The 25,092-nt window shown below is 45.4% G+C and overlaps 1 protein-coding gene across 1 annotated transcript in view; it reads right to left on the reverse strand.

Annotated features, from left to right (window-relative positions):
• SLC9A1 (solute carrier family 9 member A1) overlaps positions 1–25,092 on the reverse strand; it is a 69,952-nt gene that overhangs the window by 13,602 nt on the left and 31,258 nt on the right. Inside the window, exons 2-5 of the mRNA XM_081871499.1 lie at positions 11,661–12,121; positions 4,450–4,700; positions 2,172–2,389; positions 243–454 (exon numbers count right to left, since the gene is read on the reverse strand). Coding sequence (XP_081727625.1) covers positions 243–454; positions 2,172–2,389; positions 4,450–4,700; positions 11,661–12,121 — 1,142 coding nt within the window. The remainder of the gene's footprint in view (positions 1–242; positions 455–2,171; positions 2,390–4,449; positions 4,701–11,660; positions 12,122–25,092) is intronic.

A 25,092-nucleotide genomic window follows, 5' to 3' on the forward strand; every position in this document is an offset into this window, starting at 1 on the left:
GTGGAGACATAAGCCTGGTTGAATTCAGCACGCCTTAAATACGGACTCTAGACTGTGTTTGGTTGGATTAATTTAGCCTTTCCTCCACTTTACTCCCCCATATCCCACTAGTTCCCGCCCCCTTTCTTGGGGGACCATTAAAAATGGTCTCCTTAAGTACAGTCTGGTCTACCACCTCCTTTTGTTGCATGACCTCATTGCTGCCATGATGCCCCCAGGCCTGGGAAACAGAGGGGCTTCTACAGGCCTACCTGCACAAACACTGTGAAGAAGATGACTGTAATGATGGCAGTGAGAAACATGTCTCTCATTGGGAAGTGATCGTATTTGAGGAGGTAACCCAAGGAGAAGGCAATGGCACCTCGTAGGCCACCGTAGGCAATGATGAACTGATCCTTTGGAGTCAACTTCACAATGCGGAATTTGTTAATGAACCATGTCAGCCCCAGGACACCTGAGGAAATGATAAAAAGGAATGGTAACAGTTAAGGGAAAAGTAAAGTTCAGGGTCCGTATACTGTCGCTGCAGATGGGAAGGCAAAGAATTCTGCCACGTAGCTAAAAATTATGTCAAATTTGTATAATTTGGGTGGTATCTGACACTAGCCCTACGTGGTGCATGCTACCAAATTTGAATGAGGAAGTCACCAAACACACACAGATGTGGCTCCAATGAGGTTTGAAACGCAGTCTTTAAAAGCAGAGAGAAAGAGAGAGGCTCAGCCAATACATCTGGAAATCACTATGAACCACATTGTTTGAGACAGGGATGAACCTAGCCTCCTCCTGGGCTCACGCAACTCCCCCCCCCCCTTCACCTCCTGCAAGGAAGAGTTTGAAAATTTCGCTTGATGTTTGTTGTTGTTGTTGTTGTTGTTGTTGTTGTTGTTATTATTAGCCACTGTCAGGGGCTCAGGAGCAGAGGCACAGGGGAGAGAGGAAACGGAGAGCGAAGGGGAAGAATCTGAGGGCAGCGTAGGGGAGTATGACAGTGGCCCGAGAGATTCCATGAGCTTCTCCAGCGATTCAGAAGATTCCCAGAGGGGGGCGCCGATGGCCAGGGCAAGGGGGGTCCCAGGGGGGACGCACCAGAAGCAAGGGGCCAGCGGGGACTCCCAAAGCAGCAGCGGGAGATCAGGACCAGTTCCCCCACCAGAGCGTAGTGGGGGGGAAGAGTCCCATGTATCAGGGCCAGCGTCTCCTCCAGTAGGGAGAGAAGATGAATCCGGGCTGACCACGCCTCTATCAGAGAGTGAGGGAACGGAGGGGAAGTCAGGTCCAGCTAGCCCCCCCGAAGGGGGAAGCAGTGACAGGAGCAGTGTAACGGTCAGGAGAAAGGTTGCCGGCTGGGCGCGAGCGCCAAGTTCAAATGTACAGGCGCGCGGGACAGCAGAAAACCCGGATTGGGAACCAGGTCCTAAAGCCCGCCGGAGGCAGGGGGAAGACTCAGGGGACTCAGCGTCAGAAGAGTCTAGAAAGGGCAAGACCCCAGTGGACAGGCGGACCCAGAGGAGGAAAGAGCAAAGGAAGAGGTGGAGCAAGGCGAGAGTCTTAAACTGGTGTCTGGGGGGAGGAGATTCAGACGGAGCTTCAGCGGTCTAGAGTTCAAGACGTAGAGCTGCGCGCCGCGGCTTTGGAATCGAAACTGAACTTCAGTAAAGACTTTTGTATATAACAAGAACTGGCGTTGGTCCTTTGTGAGCTGGGACCTCAGGCAGCTCTGACAGCCACCTTCTGTGATGTCTTCTGAACCTTACAAACCGTTGTTAATCTTAACTATTCTTAACTAACTTGAAACAAGCCAACTTCAAAAAAGCACAAGTTCAGAATTCAAGTTCTAATGCTAAGCTGCAGCCGACTGAAATCAAAAGGTGGAGAATGTGAGGAAGATTAGGCTCGTTCCCATCTTGATAAATGATGGTTTCTCATGATGTCCAAAATGCGGCCATAATGTGCAAACGTGGAATACATGAAGCTCTCGACACAAGAAAAGCATTCAGATGCCTTGGGCTTGTTTGGGGGGATCCTTTTCCTGTTAAGCCTGCTGTTCTGGCCCTTTTCAGGCCTTTCACACCTGAGATTTGAGGCCTGCCTTCGGCAGCACAAGCTGTGGGCAGAGGCCACCCCCACATCTCCCACCACTCTTGCAACTTTTCCTCCCACAGCCTCACCTAAAACCCTAGCGATCAAGCAGAAAAGCAGGGTGCAGATGACGAAGGTCCAGTTCCAGTGATGCTTCCCGGCCACCGTGGACACACCAAGGAAAATGAAGATGAGGGTTTCGCTGACGCTGCTCCACATCTTCAGGAAGTACTTGATGGTGGTGTGGGACTTATGGGAGATGTTGGCTTCCACGTAAGGGCGCATAACCACTCCGGCAGCAATGAGCCTGCAAGGGAGGAAGAAGTATGCTATGGAAAGCCACAGAGCAGGCAGGATTCATTCATTTCTTCTCAAGAATCAGGGAGGCCTTGTTGCCTTTGCAGACTCTATACAGTCCACAACAGCCAATTTCGACTGGGCCTAAGAGATTAAGGAATGGGCCAAAACCCTGTAGTAGATCACATGTTTTGTCTGCACGGAAGTCCCAGATTCCATCTGTGACATACCCAGTTAAAAAGCTTAGGGGCAGGAGAGACCTTTACATAAGTGTCAGAAAAGACACTTGGGGGGCTAAATCCCAGCGTAAAGACAGCTCCTTGCAGCTTATAGTGGAAGGAGTGCATCTCAGTGGGTACAGCATCTGCTTTGTATGCAAAGGTTCAATCCCTGGCATCTCCAATTCAAAAAGCTTGAAAGCTGATGCCAGTCAGTGTGAGCTGAGTGGAGCAACAGTCAGACTTCATTCCCTGCCCAAAGAAACAGGAATGTCTGTGGGCAGGTTCATGCACACCAATACATCCCTTGTGCTCCAGTGGCATTTCAAGCAGCATCATGCCAGTTGTAAAAAGTTATGGCTTCCCCCAAAGAATGAAGGGAAGTGGTTTGTTATAAGGGTGTTAAGAGGGAGGGCAGAGGGTTGGGGAAGGCTGCAGTAAAGCAACAGGGCCATGTATTCAAGTCTTGACAGCTGAAAATGGGGGTGGGGGGGCCTAACTCCCTCTGCAGTGCTCCCATGGTCTTCTGCCCAGATTGGATTCACATAATCATAGAGTTGGAAGAGACAATACTCCAACTTCAGACATGCAGGAATCTTTTGCCCAACATGGGGCTCAAACCCACAATCCTGAAATTAAGAGCCTCGTGCTCTACCAACTGAGCTATCTCTATTGCTTCTCCTTTGCCTGCTGGTTTCAAACTATGCAAGTGGGGGCCACTGTTCCTTTTCTGGCTGATGCAATCCAGCCCGATGATGACTCACTTGTTGAGCTTGGTGGGGAGCTGTTGCTATGTCAGCCTCTAAGAAAACAGGGTTACAAAACAGGAAGAGACCATGTATTTTGCTGGACCAATTGGGAGAGGTTTCGTACAGTGCAGGCTTCATGCATGGAGACAATGCTTTTGTAGAAAAAGACTTGTACACTAGTGTGTGTGCGTGTGCGCGCGCATGCAAAAGGGAGATCAGGTGGAGAGCTGGGTAATTTGAAGCAGACCTGCAAGGGTTTCTCACCCCCAACAATAAAACAATAGCAAGTAAACTTGCACCAAACTGAATAAAATATGGGGGCCCCACCCACTGCTGAAATGTGTACACTGGGGGGCTTGCTGGGGCATAATGGTAGGCCCAGCCTGAACACTTCCCCCTCCTATCCCCATCCAGATGCCAACAGGTGGCGGGGGGCTTGCCGGGCACTGGGTCCAGGACAAGGGTGCTGGAGGGGAGGGGAGGGGAGGGGAGGGGAAGAGAGAGGGTGCCCTGGGATAGATGAAAGATTGGGCAGCTTATCTGTGCTCTCACACAGCAGAAAAGGAGGCTGGGGTGGCTCAGCATGGTCCATTTGGGGAGGCCCGAAGAGGTCTAGGCCCCTTAGAGCTGGCGCCTATGGTTGCAGGTCTTTGTCCAGCTCTGCTAACTAACTTGAGAATTTTGTTTTAGAATTCCTGATCCACAGTGACTTATATGTAGGACTTCACAAACAGATGCATGCTATCCTAGTGGCTGCATTCACATGTAACATTTAGCACAAGGTTTGTTTTTGAGCTAGCAGCTGCTGTTTCGTTCTGGGTTTTACAACTTGGTTGAATTTTTGTTTCTGCCCACCACATCGTTATTATGCACCAAAGGCCTGCATATTAGGATTGTATAGATTGTTAGCCTGAAATTAATAAACACAATCAAGTAAGGTCACAAGGGATACACCCCTTTTGAAAATCCTGAGCCTCCATACACCAAAGGTCCCAGGTTCAAACCCAACCACTCCGACCCCAAAGGTCTGCCTCCATCTAAGGCCGCTTCCTACACTCCAATTCAAATGTGGCCTCCAAGCCCCCACCCACCGCCATACTTACGCCATGATGCCCGAGAGATGGAACAGTTCTGCGGACAGGTACGCCATGTAGCTGTAAAGAAAGACGAAGAGGGGCTCGATGACACGGATATGGGAAGTGAAGCGGGAGGTGAAGGCTCCGATGATGCCATAGACAACCCCGACAAAGACGCCCCCCAGAGACACCACAAAGAAGCTGAGGAAACCCAGGATGATATTGGTAAAGGTGACTTTGTCGAACGTAGCAAACTCTTCAAAAAGGTGGTAGAGAACCTGGAATGACAAAAGTGGGAGGGAGGGAGGGATAAGCAATGTAAGCTCACGGGAGCACTGATCAGAGGTTGGCCACAGGTGTGCCAACATGAGAGAGACGAGAAATTAGTATCCCACAAGGCAAGTGGGGAGGTTTCGAGAAATGGATCAAAAGGGAGCATTAAAAATAGACAAGAGCTCATCCTGCTGGATACAAACCTCGTTCCTAATTGCTGCCTTAAGAGTTATCAAGGCTAATGCAGACAACTAAGCAGCCCTGCTCTGCTTGAACAAAAGAACCCTGAGATCAGTAGTTGGAAAAGAGCTGCCATCTTGCTCTGCTTTCACCAGTGAGTTGGTTAATATGCAGTTAGTAGGAATCTGTGTTCCTTTCTCTCTCTCTGACCTCTATACCAGGAATGGGGAACCTTTGGCTCCCCAGATGATGAAAAATTCCCACAGGATCCAGCAAACACACTCAACAGCCAGGTGTAATGAGAGTTATGAGTTGAGAACATCTGGAGGGCCCAAAATTCCTCACCACTGCCCTACACCTTCAGTGTCACCCCTAGGGCTTTTTAAAACAATTTTTTGCATGCAATGAGCCTGGTTTCCTAAACCATTGTTCAGGAACTGAGTGATGAATATTGGGCTCACATGTCTCCCATGTGTTGGTTTCAGGGCTCTGATCCTTATCCTTTGTTATGTCCGTTTACTATTCAGGATCTTCAGCTAGACTCAGATCATGGGTAAACTGACATTAAACCACAGTTCCTTGTTTCAGACATAACAGGGAACTGTGGCTTAATGAGAATAGGATTCAAGTGTCAAAGCCAGTCTGCAACAGAAATGAAAAGCTTGGAAGTGTGCAGGCTCGTTCTTGGCTTAATGACCAACCCTTTGAAGGGAATGATGATACTTAATTTCTAAGAGGGGCTGTTTTGACTTGTAAATGATTCATTCAAAAAACCTGAATATTTCTTTCTAATTTAAGAGTCAGCAGTAGCAATAATACTGATGGATGCTGATGAAAACAGTAAATATATCTAAACACACACTACTCTGCGCCAATCTAGTGTTCTCTCTCTCTCTCTAAAAACAATTGGCCAGGAGCAAGAGTGCTATCCTAACTTTTTGACATTTTAATTTTTAGCTCCTGTTTTAATATTTAGCTACTTATTCTTTGCTGAAGCACATTCAGTACAGTCTCCATTGTCAAATGCTTTTTCAAGGTGGGAAGTGAAATCCAAAGCCTGTTCCATCAGTGTCAAAATACCAAAACTCCACTGTACAATTTTCTTGGAATTTCAACCTTGACCAGCACAGAGCCTTTTTCAAAGACTGCCTATTAACTCTGTCCTTCTTCAGCCTCCCTTACTGTTACAGAGCTCTAGAAGAGTTACAAAAGACCATCATTAGAAAAACAACACCACTTTCCTTTGTTGAGACGTCCAAGATGAGAACGTGCCACAACATAGGTCTAAAAGACCTCATTTGAACATTGTGGCAAACTATAAACCATGGTTTACTGTGCACAAGCAAACTGCTCCCATCTTCTTCCCCTCCATTCCCCCCAACATACATTAGGAGGAAACAAAACCTTGAGTCCTACTTTAGCATTACATCTGAACTAGGGGTCATGGTTTGATTTGTTCCCCAAAAGACACAATCTGTAGACAAGCTTTGTTTTCGGCTCACTGATCAGGGGTTGTTGAGAGCAAAACAATCCAGGTTCCCTGGCTTGGATACAGGGCAAAGCTAGGAACTGTGGTTTGTTTCTCCCCAGTGTCAGCAGGGAGGAACAAAAAAGCCAAGTTCATTGAGTTCACAATAGTAAACACACAGTAAACTATGGTTTACTGTGATGTGCGGATTGGCTTGTGTAAAACAGATGGGATATCTGTGGCACTTCAGGCATTTGTGGACTCCATCCCCCAGCATCCCTAACCACTGGCCATGGCAGCTGGGACTGATGGGAGTTGGAATCAGTCCTACAACATCTGGAAGGCCGCAGGTTCCACATTCCTGCTGTATAAACTTGGCGAAAACTCTCCTACTGCTTTAACATTGCTCCTCTTGCTCCTAATTTCCATTACATATGGTGTTTTTTATAGCTTCTCCCTTCCCAAGCTTCTACTGCTTATTCAGGGATGGCATTTTAAAAAAAAATCAGTTATAGATTCAGCTCCCCTGGGCAAATGAGCTTTGCCCTACCAGGATGGAAGGGAAAATCCCACCCTTCTTAGGTCAGATTCTGAACCAAGTTCACCCGTGAACTCAACCAAAGGAGATGGGGTGGAGGGGCGTGTGGGTCCCTGGAGAGCTGGTGCCAGTCAATGTATAATGTTCTATGTTCAATGTATAATCCTATGTTCCTAGGAGAAGCAAACAAAAAGGGCAAGGCCTCATAGCATGGCACGCCCTGCCTTGGCCCATTAAGGCAATGGCCCAAAGGTCGCTTAGTGTTCAACGTCTTTCTTGGAGAGATCTCTCCGGTTTGGAACATTGCATCCTCTTTCTCGCCATGCCCTGTCTTCTGGAAAGGCATGTGCAAAGGGGAAAACAAGATCACAAACTCTAGTGTTACAGACAATGGAGAAATAAACCTTCCTCTATCCACTTTCTCCATGCCCTGCACAAATTCATGAACTTCTATCATTTCACTTCTTACTTGCCTTTTCTCCAAACTAAAAAGTTCCAAACGCTGCAACCTTTCCCCTTTATCATTTTGGTTACCCTTTCCTGAACCTTTCCCAAGTCTACAACATCCTTTCTTTGAGGTGAGATGACCACAACGGCGCACCGTATCCCATGAAGTGAGGAATTCAAAGAGCTGGTGTTGACCTTTAAATCCCTTTCTGGCTTAGGATCGGGATTCCTGAAGGACCATCTGTCTCTATGGGTAGTAAGACCTTCAGCAGAGGACCATCTTAGGGATGCCCCACCATGTGAGGCAAAGCGAGAGGCTACCAGGGCAGTGCTCCAGAGAAAGGACACAGCTCACATGCACAAGGTTGGCTCTGTTTGCAAACCACAGTCTGTCAGCATTCAGTCTGCCTCAGGCCAAGTGAGGATTCAATGATCTAAGCCTTATGAATTACTGTGTGTACTACTAGTAGCAAAAAATTAAAAACCCCAGAGGACAATAATAGTGAACAGGACTGAGAACACTGCAAGTGGAGATCTGTTTACACTACTGGGCATATATTGACATCAGGCAGCCAGGCGCCTTCACTATACCCTTTTTGGCGCCGGCTAAAACATTTTTGTTTAGGCAAGCCTGTACAGAGATGTAGAATGCTGGCGTGTGTTTTAAACTGGGTTTTTTGCTTATTGTTGATGCTAATTATTTTTTGAAAGCTTTGGAAAAGTTGCTTTGAACTTTTAAAAAAACACACCTGATAATCTTATGATTTGATTCTTTTCAGGGTGGCTTTGATTTCAATCAAATCAATTTCAATCAAGATTTAAATCACAATTTAAATCACTAGTCAGAAAGGCTCATTCTTGCTGGTATAATCTTAATATTTACAACCAGATAACAGTTTCATTTTTGGAATAATAAATTTTCAGAGTAGTTTTTACAGTTATATAAAAACTTACTAATTTGGTTATATTATTAGGAATACAAAGATAGGTAATTATGAAATTATTGTTTATATTTGGACAACTTTTCTGTACTTCATTGGAAAGAGAAAAATAATCATTTCCTTAATAACAATTTAAACAATTTATTTAACTAAAACAATAACATTATAGCATATGTATCTATGTTTGTTAACTGATGTGGTTAAACGATTTAAAAAAACACACACACATGAAAAACTTAAAACAAATTCTTATAGAATAGAATCATAGAATCATAGAGCTGGAAGAGACCACAAGGGCCATTGAGTCCAACCCCCTGCCAAGCAGGAATTTCCTGCTTATTTCCTGATGAAAAGCCTTTGGACTATAAATAGAACTTAAATAGAAAACTCTCTAGAAAGATTTTTCCTCCAAAAGCATTTTATTTTAAAAGTCTGATTTAAATTTTTTAAAAATCTGATTTAAATTAAAAAAATCTGATTTTTTAAAAAATAATCAATTTTTTAAAAAATAAAAAACACATTGATTTTTATCCACCCTGATTCTTTTTGCAAACTGTTTTGAGGTTTAATTGCAATCAAGCGGCCCATAAATCTTGTGAAACAGATAAATATATTAAGTAGCAGGGAACACATGAGAAATGAAGCAGTAGGATTGAACCCTCCTATTCCCTTTGGTGCAATGAGAGCAGGGGAGGAGATACAGCATCTTCTTCCCCCAATCCCCCCCCCACTTGAACATTAGCCCCACCCTAGAATTGATTTGAGGTTGAATTTGGATTGAGTGTTTCTGGTTTGTGTGCGCGTGACGTGCACAGCCTTAGAAACTAACAAATTACGTTTTTCCATTTAGAGATCCCAGAACTCTGTTGTTTCTTATAATTCCTGAGCAACACCAGGTACTTTCTGCTAGTCTACTATATATTTTGGAAAGTGGTTTGTCTGATCACTGTTCACCTCTAAAGCAATGCTATTTTTCTAGGAAAAAGAGGTCCTGGAGCTCACTGTGAACTTCTCCCTTGTTCTCTTAGAATGGCAATGGTGCCCCACCTGAGAAGTGCCAGAGTTGAACTCCGGCTGGAAAAAAAAAGCCCTGCTCTTAAGATATCATAACCAAACTTTTCATGACAGTTCCAGAATTCAAGGAGGCCATTTTGAATCAAGATGGTGAGCTGAACAAAACTGCACTGGTTTTAATCACTGATTTAAAAATTGTACAGATTCTCTGATTCCTTTGAATTCCTAGGTAAAGCTTGGTACGAGACTGTGAATTACAGTATGTTTAAGCACTGCACATTCAACTTGATTTATAACAATGCATAGCAACACAACTTTCCTGCCTCCACCGTCCTACTGCCTTCTACGGCACTCTTCTGGAAGGCTGCTCTCAAGGTCTCTACTAAATAGTACAGGGGGGGGGGGAGCTGGCACAAATGCCCTCCTCTCGGGCAAGGAGGGCTCTATGTCCCACACATTAGGAAGGGGAGTGGAAGCACCCCCTGGGTAGCTTCGCAGCCTTTTGGAACTGGAAACGCTGCTGCCAAAACAGAACAGCCACAGGTTCAAACTGTCAAAGGGCAAAGGAGTTCACTAGCTGCAATAAATCACAACCACGCCAGAGAAACCCCTTCTGGAAAAGGCAAGGAGCACCACCCTCTTGAGTCACTACGAAGTAACAGTACACATCTTGGGCAGCAGAGGCCTCAACGCAGATGAGTCACCCATCCATGCCCTTTTGCCACATTGGTAGTCACAAATCAGCTTTCCAACGCCCTCCTTCCCACTGCACTTTCAAGTGCTTTCTGATGGGTGAGGTGAAAATCCTCATCTGCCTTAGCAACGGAAGGCATGGCAAGGCGATGCCCACTGACAATTTAAGCACGCACAAATCCCACCAGGTGTGCGAGCCTGAATGTTTGTAGCTGGAGAGAGACAAATAGGCTTCAGTCCCAGCTTGGCTCTCCTCTGTCCCTGCCAGATCACACATTTGGAAGGCGATAAGGTGAGATGTGGGGAGCTGCATGTCCCCCAAAGGCTCTCCCCCCACCCTGCAAAGAGCAGGGAGCATCAAATGTCCCACAGGAACCTTGTCTTACAGCAAGTCAAACATTGAGCCTTCAAGCTTAGTAACATCTACACTGACTGGCAATGGCACCCAAGGGCTTCAGCCAGAGAGCCTCTTCTGCCCTACCTGGAGATGCCAGGGATTGAGCCTGGAACTTTTGCATGCAAGATAACTGCCCTAGCACTGGAACACAGGCAGCTGCCTTATACAGAGCCAGACTGTTGCTCCAGCTAGTTTATTAATGTCTACATTGACCGGTAGCAGCTCTCCAGGGTTTCAGAGTTTGGGGGGGGGTGGGAATCTTGCCTGGAGAATCTAGGGATTGAACCTGGGACCTTCTCCCTGCAAGGCCGATGCTCCTCCACTGAGCTGCAGCCCTTCCCCTTCTCTACAGGCAGAAGGGTATCTTGCAACCAGACCAACACAAGAGCTACAGCAAAGGCACAACTGCTTCTCTATTCTCAGCCATTTGCTGACAGCAATTCCTCATTGGCAAAGTGGAAATCATGCCCTGGCTGATCATCCAGTTTACATCCAGGTCATTCTTAAGAGACTTTGCCTTACAGTATACAGCACAGGTAGAGCCCAAGGGTCGGAAGTACCCTCCAAGCCACACTATCTGGCCCTCAGGACTGTCCCCCATGCTACAACCCCTCCCCAGATACCCCGCTTCTCCAGACCAGGCCCCTCACCACCCCTGCTTTGCAACCTCCCTGAGTGATTTTCAGCAAACTGGACCGTGCGCTTCCTTTCACTTGCCTGATGGGGGACAGAAAAGGATGTGTGTGTGTGTGTGTGTGTGTGTGTGTGTGTGTGTAAAAACCAACCTAATATTCAAAGATAGCATGTACATTTGTTGCTCCAACTACATCACACCCTTCCTGCAAAATTCCACAGCATATACGTGATCAGTTTTGGAGACAAAGGCGGACTGTGTACCTTGACCAACATGCCAAGGGTGATATGCAAAGTACTCGTTCCTTTTGCACAAGTATTTATGCTTGTGCAATGGAATATCCTACACACACATCCCCAAATCTGTTCTGGAGGGTTGGGAGAACCCCTAGAACAGATTTAGGGGGTGCACAAGGGGAGAAAAGAAGGGAAAGTTCCACTGCAAAAGTCCTTGAGCCGATGGAACAAGTCATGTAGCACTACTCTGGATACAACCCTACATTCCCATTCTTGTGCCAACCCGTTTGTGTGGCGCTTGACGGATAGTGCCCTAGGGATCAGATCTGCTTCCTATCCTTCCACCTTAAACAGAGCCCCAAATCCAAAACCTGAGGCAGCTGGCACATGTTCCAACTTACGGTCCTTTTCACTTACCACAGTGACCGCATCATTCAACAAAGACTCGCCGAACACCAAAATGTGCAGCAGCTCGTTGATGTGGATTTCCTCAAACACAGCCAGCACAGCAACAGGGTCCACTGCCGAGATGATGCTGCCAAAAAGCAGGCAGGCCAGGAGTTCAGTGTCCTGCAAACCAGTGCCGTTGATCTGGCACACGGCGTACATCAGCGAGCCCACAAAGAAGGCGTTCCACAACGTCCCCAGCACGGCAAAGATCAAGATGGTGCCCAGGTTCTCTGTGAACTGGCGTAAGGGGAGGAAGTAGCCGGCATCCAAGATGATGGGCGGGAGCAGGAAGAGGAAAAAGACGTCCGACTCTAGGATTGGAGGGGTCTCTCCCACAGCTTTGATGAGCCCCCCGACCAGCAGCCCTACAACAATCAGTAAGCAGCTCTCTGGAACTATACTGGAAATGGTTGGAATCACGTGGAACCCTGGAAGGGGAGAGAGAAGCAAGACGGTATAGGTCAGTTCCTCTTCAGCTGCATTGTGTTGACTCCAGAACTTCTTCCACCCACAGTTACACAAAAAGCCTTTGTCCATCTGGTGCCCTCTATATAATTTGGACTACGACTCCCTTCAGCCACAACGAGTACAGCCGTCCTGATGGGAGTTGTAGCCCAAAACACTTGGAGGGCATCATGTTGGCAAAGGCCGAACAAAGAGAATGGCACAGAGTCGTGGGAGGGCAGAAGGACCCCAATTGAAAAACAAAATTTCAAGTAAACCTGAATTTGCTGTGGGAGAAGTTGAATTCTATTACCCATATACAGTATATTACACAAACCGGATATATTTGCATAAATCCTTCTTTCAGCCTTAGGCTGTAATCCTATATGTGCCCAGGAGTAAGCCGCATTAAAATGAGTGGGAATTACTACTGAGTAGACAGGTATAGGATTTCACTGCGGGAATAAATTAATATGTAATTTCTCTCTCTCTCTCTCTCTCTCTCTCTCTCTCTCTCACACACACACACACACACACACACACACACACCCTCTTACATCAGCTTCCCAGAGTCCAAAAACCAAGACAGGAGTTTATTTGAGCAAAAGAGTCACTTAACTCAGTCACAGAATGATCCCCTGCCCTTTAAAGCTAACGGTCCATGCCACAATTAATTTGCTGGCCTTTATTTTAGCATTTCAGTTGAGTTTTTAGCTGTTTCTTTTAACTGTGGTGTTGTTTAAATTATTCTATATTGTAACAATGCTGTGCAACCCATTTTTACGTTTTGTAAACCATGTCAGAAGTATGCAAACTTAAATTTAGCACACTTAAAAATAATTACAATACAGACATCAAATTGAAACATTAATATTCATGTATTTATTTCCTCACAGACAGATAGGAACCAAGCAGGTGAGCACCAGATAACATACAGTGCAATAAAACACTGGAAAACATACACAGCATCTCTAAGTAATTAAGTTATACAACAAGTGTTGTAAACAAAATCTGCCCTTTTTCCCTTATGGGGTATCCAAGAGCCTGTATAGAGTCCTTACGTGGGTTTCCTATTGGTAGGAGAAAATAACAGAGGCCAACCAGAGAATATTGAGAAGCAAAGCAGCTAGTAAGCCTGATCTTTATTAAAGCTGTTGCAACAGGGTGCTCCCCTCACACGCAGGAGGATGGAGGAGGACCCAGAACAAAGGTGTGCCTGCCATTTTAAATTCCCTGCCCTGGAGCTCAAGACCACCCCTCCATACATCATACCTACATCACAGAAGGGGTGTAACCCAAGACCACCCCCCACAAACATCATACCTACATCACAGAAGAGGTAGTCTACAACAGAAATTTGAATGTTGTTGTTTTTCCTGTCTGTCAGGTTATCTGATAATGCCTTATTTGATTGCCTTTCCTGGTAGTCTGGCCATTCCTTTGAAATGGTGATTTCCCAATTCCTGAGACAATGGGAAGGTTCCCTCACCCCCTCCCTCCTTGCAGAGAAAACATTTGGTCAGTTTGGGAGTCAAAATGGTTTCAGGACGGTCTTCCTGTGCTGCTCCAGACATGTGGTCCACATATCTATGTAGGTGCTTGGTTGGTACATTTATGAACATTTATTTTATATATATATATATAATACCTGTATTTTTTAATTACACAAGCAACACTGTATTCTGTACCTTGACAGCAACTGGCTATAAAATCTAGTGTTCTCCAAAAGCCTGAGCAAAGAGGTATGTCTTTAATCAGTGCTGAAAAACCAGTAATGGTGGTGCTCAATGCACCTTAAAGCAGAAATAATGAGTAACTGCCACTATGGAGAGGGCCCTATCCTGCACCAGTACCCCATCTACTATTGCCTCCACTGGAGAGGGGGCAAAAGCAAGAATGAAATGCATTGAATCCTGAACAGGAAGCGCTGCAACGATATGTTGCAAATCGTCATTATAGATAGAGACCTTCAAATCGTGCTGCCTTCCTCCCAGAGCTGTTATGGGTTTTGTTAATTCCTCTAAATTCAGCCCTGCTATTTAGGGGTGGGAAGACAACTGGTAAGCACGGCGTGTTCTGTCCTCCGACTCCCTGGCAAAGGGACCTACAGTATTTTCATGAGAGGCAGCCATTCTTGATCAACACCTCCGTTGCTTTGTTCTTCCATGCTGAATTGATGGGCAAGTCCAACCATCTGGCTCAGGGCGCAACCTGTTGAGCTGTAAAATGCATCCCTCTGACACTAGGGGTGAGGAGCATGCAAGAGGGTATAACAGAGGCCAACCTGAGATACTCTGTGCCTTCATTCAAATACGCCCCCCCCCCACGAGCATAAAGGGCCAACAGCAGGTTTGTGGCCTGGAGGCATGAGAGGTGTGCACAGGGAAGAGGGAAGGAGTAAAGTTCCTGTTCCGGAGGTGAGGACTCTGAATCTGAACGGCATGCAGGGGGAGCCCCAAAAGTGCTGCAACCCAATGAACCTGTGAGGCCAGTGGCTTTCACCCCCACGTCTGAAGATGTGGCACCGCCGTCCTCGTGACTCCACTGTAGAAGATTCTGGAAGCCCTAAGCCTCCCAAGGCTCCATTGCAGAAGATCGCGAGAGAAGGCTGGGCCTCTTCAAGTAGAGGAGCATCCTGCAGCAAAGGTACTAGTAACTATTAGGCTACATCTGGTGCTGCTGTTCAGTTTGAGCAACTTCAGAGCTTTATAGTCCCCCAAGCACAGGCTTGGAACCAGTCTGTGCCCTGCCTGAGTCACCTTGCCTTGCGTCCAGCCTGAACCTGGTTGAGCCTTGCAGCACCACAAAGCAGGACAGCAGAACTGGCACCTGTTGGTGGGGCGCTCTGGCCATGGATTTCCTGCATTAAGCAGAGCGTTGATCTGGATCAGGAGTGGGGAACCTATGGCCCTCTGGATGCTGCTGAACTCCAACTCCCATCAGGCCAAGCAAGCATGCTCAATGGCCAAGAAGGATGGGAGATGTAGTACAGCCACATCTGGAGGGCCAAAGGTTCCCCATTCCTGGCCTCCAAAATCCTTCCAACTCTGCAATTATCTGAGTTTGCTCTCTAGCTGTCTGGCTTTAGCACTTAGATAATGCAGACATCTTGGCACCGAGAACACAGACCCACCCTCTCCATTTCACTATCTGCCTTTCTTTTTAAATGAAAGTTGGGCTGATAGGGGATAGGCATTGTGTGGAGTGCTGCCTTAAGACCTGGGGGTGGATGATTTGTGGGGTGGACATTATCCTCCTCCTCAGGCTCCATATTAAATTTCTGGGGTGGGGTGTGGAATTCCATTCACTCATGTATCACTAGAAAACCCAGAATGAAGATTGTTTGATTGGCATAACTTAAAACAGCTTCCAGAATTTGGATTGTCTGGGTGCGGAACTGCAATTGTTTTTAGCAAGGGAGTACAGCTTGCTGAGCCCAGCTGGTGAAAGGCAATCCTTTTGCACACTGCAGAGAAACACCAGGCAGCCTTCCTGGAATGGCAAGTGCCTAGCCCCAGCTCAGAACACACTGCTCAGAACCAACAGCTCTGCACCTGGCTCCTCCGTGATCGCACCCTGGTTTCCCCCTCACACCACCCCTGTCTCATATGCAACAGACCAGAATTTAGCAGTCATCCAAGGAAAGAACGATGAATCAGCAGTTTGCCACCAGTGCCAGATGAAAAACGCACCAATGGTGGCATGAAGAGAGAATGGACCACCAAAATATGGACACCAACGCCACTATTTCCCTCTTTCTCTCCTCGGTGCACGAAGTAGAGAGGCTTTCATGGTGCTGCCTGCAGAGTATCAGTTAAAATCCACAAACCGAATGCCAAGCAGACACCGTGCCCCCTGGTGCTGCCTGGCATTCAAACCAGTCTGAAGGCAGGCATCATTAGTGATGGCAGAGACAACAAAGCTGTACAGAGCTTTTTGATGGCTGCTCTGTTCTAAAGCAAAGGTATCCCACTAGATGCCATTATCCCCTAGCTCCCATCAGTCCTCCCTTTTAGAAAGCAGCCTGTTTAATGGTGTGCATACAAACATTGGAGGGATGTGCGTGCAAATCTTTAGATAAATATTTTTTTAAAAAAATAATCACCTGCCACTAGTAAAATGTTAGTGTTGAATGAGAGATTTCTAAAACAGAGAAGCAAAACCGAATAGCATCTCTTAGACTTGCGCTACTGAGTTTATTTGAAGAGCTAGATAAAGACCCGAAGAACTGAGAATCGATCTCCCGTCTTCTTCTAGCGGCTCAAACTATGACTAGGGAATCTTGGAAGGACTTCAAATTCTCGCATCTTGATTATTGGTACTAGTGGGTTTGGAGAGTAGCTCTATATGAGAAGCTTGTGTACAAGATGATCAGGAGGTCAAAGAAAATGCAAGCTATTTGTTTGGCTTAGGTACTCATTTATCGAATTCACTTGGTTACAGGAACAATAATAGAACTATTCCAACCCAATGTGTCAGGTTGGTTATTTTAGATATTAGTTGCTCTCTCTTAAGTGTTCAGCAGGGTACTTCTTGCTTACCTCTTTGGATTTTGCAATCTGTAATAACGGACTTTCTAGCTTTCCTTGGTGGGTTTTCTCGTCGTAATGATATGTAAATGCATGCTTTGGGCATGTTTGTGTTTTATGGCTCTCTGCAGCAGGTGTGACATGTAGGGAGAATGACCACTTGGAAGTTTTGACTGTGGCAATGTAGTTTGTGTTGCTGAGCATATGAAAACTCAATAAATATTATAATGTTAAAAACCCACAAGCAAAATGTTAAGTACTGAGACTCCAAGATAGTAATAACTAGGTAAGCCAACCCCGTCTCCACCCCAGCCCAGTCCCTTCCTCAGTTCCACCCCTGTCCAAAGTATCAATGCTTTGACCATGATGCCCATTAGCTTTCTCTGTCCTTGCCTAATTAATCCAACAACGCCAAATTAAAGTTGGAAGCCAATATCCATTGAACTCATCACCCACCTGCAGACTCGTGAGCTGCTCGAGTCGCTGAAGACTGCAGCAAAGTCACTCCCCCAACCCCCAACTTTACAAAAACAGCAGAGTTAAGTACAAATTAAAGACTCAAATTTAGAAATTATAACTGTCTCTCACTTTGTCTCCCTGGGCTGTCAGGATTCCATTAGGATGGAGCACTCCTGAGTTAATGAGAATGAAGGATTCAGAATCTTTTTTGCAATGCTCTAAAAATAACACCCACACTGAGTGTGCTTTCATTAAATCTTTGATCTTGGTTGAAATTCAGAACACCCAGTCACTCTGCACCTCCCATCTTTTTATAACTAAAGAGCCTGGGGTTTTTTTGTTTTTGGTTCTAGCAGATTGCTGCTGTGAGTGTTCCCGAACAATACAAAAGCCAGATACCGACGAGACAGAAGAACAGCAGAAGCTTGCAAGCTGGGCACTTGGGCTACAAGACATGTGACTAAAACCAAGCATGTTAACTCTGTCACTCGCTTGGTCGCCTGCGGAGAGCAGAAATCAACCCCAGGTGAGCAGGCAGGAAAATTATCCCAGTCTTAAACAGAAATCAAGACACGTAACTAGAATCAAGCACATGAATTGCTGGTCGCCTGCAGAGAGCAAAAATCAACTCCAGGTGAGCAAGCAGGAAAGTTATTCCAATCTAAGAAACAAAGCAACTTCACGCCCTCCCTCCTGAAGTGCCATGACAAAAGGCGTAAATCTTTTGGCATTGCCACTTCAGCAGTGGTGGTAGAGGAGCAAATGGAAAATCCTTCCCAGGAGTATCTCGCTCCCACACCAATCCAAGAAGAGAGCTGGTAAGAATCAAAGGAGGAGTGAGTACTTGAAGTTGGGGCATGGGGCAGGTTCAAAATGTGAATCCCTGCTTGAGAAGCAACTTCCATAGAATGCCCCTGTCAAAATGAGGCTGTTCAAAAGTCCCTTCCAGCATTTAGTATTGTAATAATGAGTTCCTGGTGCTGTCAGGGGACTTTATTTGCATCTCTTCCCCAACTGGGAAAACAGAGATTAAATACTGAAGCCAGCACTCCCCAGGACTCCTTCACGTCATTTGCTCATCTCTGTAACCAAGGAAACCCTCTCCTACAGGCTGAATCTCCCTTGCTCTTCCAAAACTTTCTCTTAGTGCTGCACACTGGCTAAGGAGGTGATAACACCAAGCATCTTCCAGATCTATCAGAGAGGGTCTCATGCAGCTGAAAACACCCTTCTTTGTTTCCTGGGCAATGTGTGACATCTTAGCTCCAAAAAGGCACCCAGAAGACAGAAAAATCTCTTCTACCTCCAAATCCAAAATAGCTTACGCCATGGGTAGGCAAACTAAGGCCCAAGGGCCGGATCTGGCCCAATCGCCTTCTAAATCCGGCTCACAGACGGTCCAGGAATCAGTGTTTTTACATGAGTAGAATGTGTCCTTTTATTTATAATGCATCTCTGGGATATTTGTGGGGCCTGCCTAGTGTTTTTACATGAGTAGAATGTGTGCTTTTATTTAAAATGCATCTCTGGGTTATTTGTGGGGCATAGGAATTCGTTCATTTTTTTTTTTTTCAAAATATAGTCCGGCTCCCCACAAGGTCTGAGGGACAGTGGATCGGCCCCCTGTTGAATAAGTTTACTGACCTCTGGCTTACGCCAACCTTCCCTAACCTGATACCCTCCCTTCAGACATTGTTGGGACTACATATCCCATCATCCATATCTGACCGCGGGCCATGCTGGCTGGGGCTGATGGGAACTGTAGTCTAAGAACCCTCAAGGTCTCATTGCTCTGCAGCAGCTCCATAAACCACCTCTGGAACTGATATTGGGAATCTATAAGGTTGCTAACAGAGATTAAAAACAGGACTACCGGATATGAGCAACACACCTGTAACATTCCTCTACTTACAAGCGTGGGGAACCTTTTTCACCCAAGCGCTGCATTTCCTTCTGGGTAACTTTCCAAGCTGCCTGTGGTGGGCGGGGCCAGAAGCAAAAACGGACAGAGAACTGAGCGTAAATCTTTACCTTTGTAAAGGCCAGTTACTGTACACTGGCTAGTTTCTGCACACACTCTCACTCCCCCCTTCCTGTGCTTCATCCAGAAAAGTCAGAGGCACTATCGGAGTTCAAGAACACCTTCAGACATGAAGCAGGGCCAGTGCGAGATGTGGGCCAGGCAGAGAGGCCCTAAAGGCCACACTGAGCCCCCAGGACAAAGGCTTCTCATCTCTACCCTACTGTATAAGGAATGGGTACAACAACAACAACAACAACAACAACAACAACAACAACAACAACAATTTATTATTTATTATTTATACCCCGCCTATCTGGCCGGGCTTCCCCAGCCACCCTGGGCGGCTTCCAACCGAATATTAAAAACAATACAGCGTCGGACATTAAAAACTTCCCTAAACAGGGCCGCCTTCTGTTGTCTTTTAAAAGTAAAATAGTTGTTTATTGCTTTGACATCTCCTGGGAGGGCGTTCCACAGGGTGGGTGCCACTACCGAGAAGGCCCTCTGCCTGGTTCCTTGTAACCTCACTTCTCGCAGTGAGGGAACCGCCAGAAGGCCCTCAGCGCTGGACCTCAGTGTCTGGGCTGAATGATGGTAGTGGAGACGCTCCTTCAGGTATACAGGACCGAAGCAGTTTAGGCCTTTAAAGGTCAGCACCAACACAAACAGGTCATTTGCTTGATTCAGGTTTTACAGGAAACAAAAATGACCTAGCACAAGAATGTCTGAAAAATTACCGCAATGAAACTTGATAAGATTTATGAAAAAAATGGTTGCACCCTGACTCAGGCCTGTTGTTTAAGCCTCAACCCCCTTTTCTCAACTTCTTTTCCCTTGCACCATATTCCATTCTTCGGGTTTCTCTTCCTGCTGAGGGTTTTATTGCTGCCACTCCTGAAAAGTCCTTACAACTCAATTGCCTCTCCCTGCTCCAATGCTCCCAGGTTAATCTGCCATTACTGAGCTTCATTACTTTGCTCCCTTCTTTCTTTCTTTCCTGGCTATTAAAATCCTGCAGCAACACTGGGCATCAACTTCACTTTAGCCTCCCTAGGAATACATGTCGTGGCAAACTCTATAAAAGGATAGGCCAATAAAGCACATCCAGGGAGATCAAAGAGGCAGGGAGCAGCTTCATGTGGAATAAAAGATTTGTAAGGTGGGCTGATTTTGTGCAATGTTTGGCTTGTAAAGCCTTTCATAACCTAGGAGCAACATACCACAGAGAAAGCCTCTCCAAGTAAGCTCCTTTTTAGTAGGACCTTGCAAGGACATTGTTTCTCCTTTCTAAGATGCAGTTGGTCAATCTGCAGTCTTATGCTTTTATTATTAGCTACCCTCATGCATTTGGAAAGGTGGGTTGCAAAAAATTGATCAATCTAGCTAGGGGTCATTTTGTGTTCCTCTGCATCTTCAGGATGGCTGAGAAAGGTTTTCTTGTATTTTTTCTTGCTCCTTCCCCCTCCCAAAGTAGAACAAGGAGGAAGATAATACAAAGAAATGCAAAGTAAAAATATGACACGACGCAAAGTTGTGGAAGTGGCACCCACACATGCGATTCCATATACAGTCATCAGGTTAAGAGTTACAGTTAATGTAACAGACAAATAAAGGTTTATGAAAATCATAAATCAGAAAGCACTTTAGGAATCTTTCTGTTATTTGTCAGAGTGATTTGTAAAAGTAATAAATCTCCACAGTGTAGCCAATAATGTGGCTTTGTGTTTTCTCTCATGCTATATGTAGCTTTTGTTTACATTTTCCAAGTAAGTCTATTTGCCATACCTTCTTGTACCAGGATGCCAAGGTAGCCCCCTTTCTTTAATGGACTAGAGTCAAATTCATGCCACAATAAATCAGCTAGTTTTTAAGGTGCAATTAAACACTGGAAATGATCACCATCAGCTCTTAAGGAAGTGAGAGGGCCATGATGCTTCCCCCCTCCCAAAAAAACTGCTACATTCTCTCTCCTATTTCTCTCTTTGCTAGAATTTCTAGCTGTAGTTTTCTGAAACTGAGAGTGCAGCCTTGGATGGTTGCCCCAAGTCCCTCTCTGGGAGATTCTGAGCCTTGTAGGACTGGCTGTTCGCCTCCACTTATGCCCCACTTGTACATCTGCAGTTAAAGCAAGTGCACACAGATCTTGCTTTTCAAACACAATGCGTTCCCTAGAAATCATTCATTAGGCAAGCATTTGCATAACAAGTCAATGATTTCCACTGATTCCTGTGGGGAAATTTCTAATGCATTCCCGACCACAGAATTTTGACACCCTCCACCAAAAGTCAAAAGCCCCTAGGAAAACCCTCTGAAATCTTACTAAATACAGCTCCTCAGCCAACCAGCAAAAGAAAGGCAAACAAGGAAGCAAAAAAAATGCTCTCCATTCAGATACAGTGGTACCTCGGGTTACAGACGCTTCAGGTTACAGACTCCACTAACCCAGAAATAGTACCAGTTACAGATAGGTAGCCGTGTTGGTCTGCCATAGTCAAAACAAAACAAATTCCTTCCAGTAGCACCTTAAAGACCAACTAAGTCAGTTCTTGGTATGAGCTTTCGTGTGCATGCACACTTCTTCAGATACAAAGTTCTTAAGAACTTTGCTTCAGGATGAGAACAGAAATTGTGCGGTGGCAGCGCAGCGGCAGCAGGAGGCCCCATCAACTAAAGTGGTACCTCTGGTTAAGAACAGTTTCAGGTTAAGAACGGACCTCCAGAACGAATAAAGTTCTTAACAAGAGGTACCACTGTATCTCAATCTGTGGTGTGCATAGTGAGTGTTCGGAAAGTGGGCCTGGTTCAGATGCAACAAACCTTGGCCTTTTTGGATTCAGTACAAGCCTTGTGCTTTCACACTCACTTCTCTTCCCTTCATTTACATGACTTCAAGGGAGAGACTGTGGTTAAGCCACAGTTTCCTGTAACTTCTGAACCAGGAAACTGTGGATTTAAAGAGCACAAAGGGACTTACATCTGAGAAAAAATGCATAGCACTATACTCACATATAGCAGAACTGTAGCAAGTGAGGAATGTGTAATAATATATAATATATTTAAACATATGCTCGGTTAAATGGATTTCATTTTTTAGGGTTTAGGATTTGGCTCAATGGCTGCATTTTTCAAGATTGTAAAGTGAAGGATCCCCTGACTTTTGAGAGGAAAAATCCCAGCTGAAATTCCATCTGGAAAAGCACAGTTACAGGATGACTCACTCTCGATGCATGAGACCCATAAATAACCTTCAGCACTAACAGACACGAATTCAGACACCAACCCGGCATGCTCAGAACCCGTACTTTATAACAACTGTCAGAACATAGCCAAATGCTATGCCAGGCACGGAGCCTACGGCTGGCTGCTCTTGCTCTAAACGACCTGGCATGCAGAGCTCCATTGAAATTATTAATCGCCACAACATTCGAGGGAACGATGTGACTTTGCAATGCAAATAAAGAGGAAATTAAGCAGTAGAATTCTGCCAGACTCAGCCACAATTTGAAAGTTGTTAGGAGTAAGGGCATATGAGTGTGTGTGTGTGTGTGTGTGTGGTGTGGTAGAACCCAGGCAGTTTCCCGCAAATGGTAATCAAAATCCTACTGTTCTGACAGAATGTGCTCTGTTCTTTGAGGACACCACCTTTCACTGCAAGCCCAACCCGACAGAGCATTTTGGCAGCTGACCCCAGGAGCAACTCCCTGTATACTAGGTCCTATGAAGTCCTACCCTCAAGGCTTGGTTCCCTGTATGAAGAACCCATCTCTGGTGCCTGTTCCCTTTCCCTGCTTTAAGGCCACCTTAAATCCTGACCTTTTCCTGGTTTGACTTTTGCACCCAGCAAAAAGCATGGTAAAACTGAGTTCAGTTTCCTCAAGGTAGGTGAGTGGTCATGTGTTGGGCAAGCCATCATGTCTCAGTTCTGTGTCATAGATAGATAGAGCAAGACATGACAGGCTTACTAAAGCAAACACAACTAAGGCAGCAATTTCATGTGCACTTTCCTTCAGAGTAAGTCCCACTGAGCTCCAAGTGAAGATGTCCAAGTTCCAGAGTTCTTTGCATGCCAAAAAGCTCTTTAGAACTGAGGAATAATAAAACACAGAAGTGGCAATTAACACACACACACACACACCCCATTTTTGCATAATGTAATAGCCTTGGATTTCAATTATGCTGAACTGGGAAGGAACTCCTCTCTGCAAGTGTATTGGAACCCACACATTTCTTGTGGGAAATCTTAAGTCAAGTTGCCAATTAGCCTCAGCAAGAAGCCCTTCAAACTCTGTTCAGGTCCCCTCACCCAGCCCTAGGCATACATAGCAGTATCAACACCCACCTCCCTGTGCAATGCTTGGCTCTCCCTGGAGAGGCAGTTTAAAACCAGGAAGGATCCAATAAGTAATTCTGGGTAGCAATGGACTAATTGGTCAATTGCTGTTTCTTATCTTAACTAGTCTTAAGCCCCATTTCCAATCTGTTTGCATTTTTTTTAAAAAAAAAAGTCCACACGAGAATTAGTAAGCACTTGTTTTATTTATGAATAGCTGCCTACAAAACATCTTGAAGGGATTTAATAATAAAAACACCAACCATCAAAACATATGCAAACCATTGCCATATATAAAAACAATTTCAAATCCAACACAGATACAGTGGGGGGGGGGGAGGTTCCAATTAAAAGGCTTGTTGAAAAAAGGAATGTCTTCAGTTAAGTGCCAGAAAAATAATAAGAGGGAGTGCTAATAAGTTGGATTTTTGTATGTTATTTTCACTAAAGGAATCTCTGCATCTGCACCTGTTATTACTAAATAAAGAACACACACACAAACTTGATCCTGTACATTTCAATACTGTTCTAGCTTCAAACTGATTCTTCTTAAATTACAAAAAAATAATACAATTTTAAAGGTTTGAGATCGGCATTAAGTCAATTCCTACATCTTTTTTCCTTTTCCATAAGTAATTGTTAGTCATCATGCCAATCAAATCACTTTCAAATTTCCCACCATAAGCACTGTTTCTAACCCCCAAACACACACACACACACACACACACACACGAGAGAGAACATTTATTGTCCTCCCTCTCATCTGACATCCTATACTTCAGCCTTTATCTCACCTAATACTGCACAAAGATTTACTGTATCCTGTATTTTATCATTCCAATATAAAATAAACCAACTCCACTTCTCAATAAATTTATATTACATGGATGTCTGCTGTCTGACACTGATTCTATTTGTCAATTTCACCACGTGTCCTAGATCCCAAGGTATTAGGCACCTGCCATATAGGAGCACGATGCATTTTGTTTCATTCTGTCTTGTCTCTATTGTGATTTATATGAGTTGTTTGTTCCCTTTTTCTAAGAAAAAAGAGTTTTGAAAGAAAAGTAAGAGCATTGTTGGGAAGAATTCTAAAGCCCCTTGGAGTTTTTCTTCCTCTGGGCTGTATGCCAGGACTACACACCACTTAGTCAAGGAGCCGGGAGCCAAAGAACGAATGCTACTCTTTCACTTTGTGGTGACAGCAAAAACCTTCCTGCGTGTGCCACAGCTGTTTTAACAATGGCCACTGCCGCCAACTACTACGCCACACGGCCACAGAACACATCCCCCAACATGTTAGTTTCCACACCAACATTACTCCTATTGTGGAGTGGAACGTGGGTGCATGTGCAAGGTCAAAACAAAGCTGAGAGTAGTATTCTCCTGGCCTGGTACTGAACCAGACCCAGTGTGCCCTGAGGGAGCACTCGGTATACGACCCAGGAGCCTTTGCAATGCCCCAGAGCATTCTGGATGAACCTTCTTGATTTTTTTAGCGAGTGCCACATTGCCCACGTCCAGCCTGGCTAGCATGAGGTAGAAGCTGCAGTTGAGGTTTGGTGAGCTGGAGTGTTGAACTAAGACTTGGGAGACCATGACGCTCAATTGGTG

The sequence above is a fragment of the Podarcis erhardii genome (genome assembly GCF_964252035.2).
Source record: "Podarcis erhardii genome assembly, chromosome: 7".
NCBI classification, from domain to species: Eukaryota; Metazoa; Chordata; class Lepidosauria; order Squamata; family Lacertidae; genus Podarcis; species Podarcis erhardii.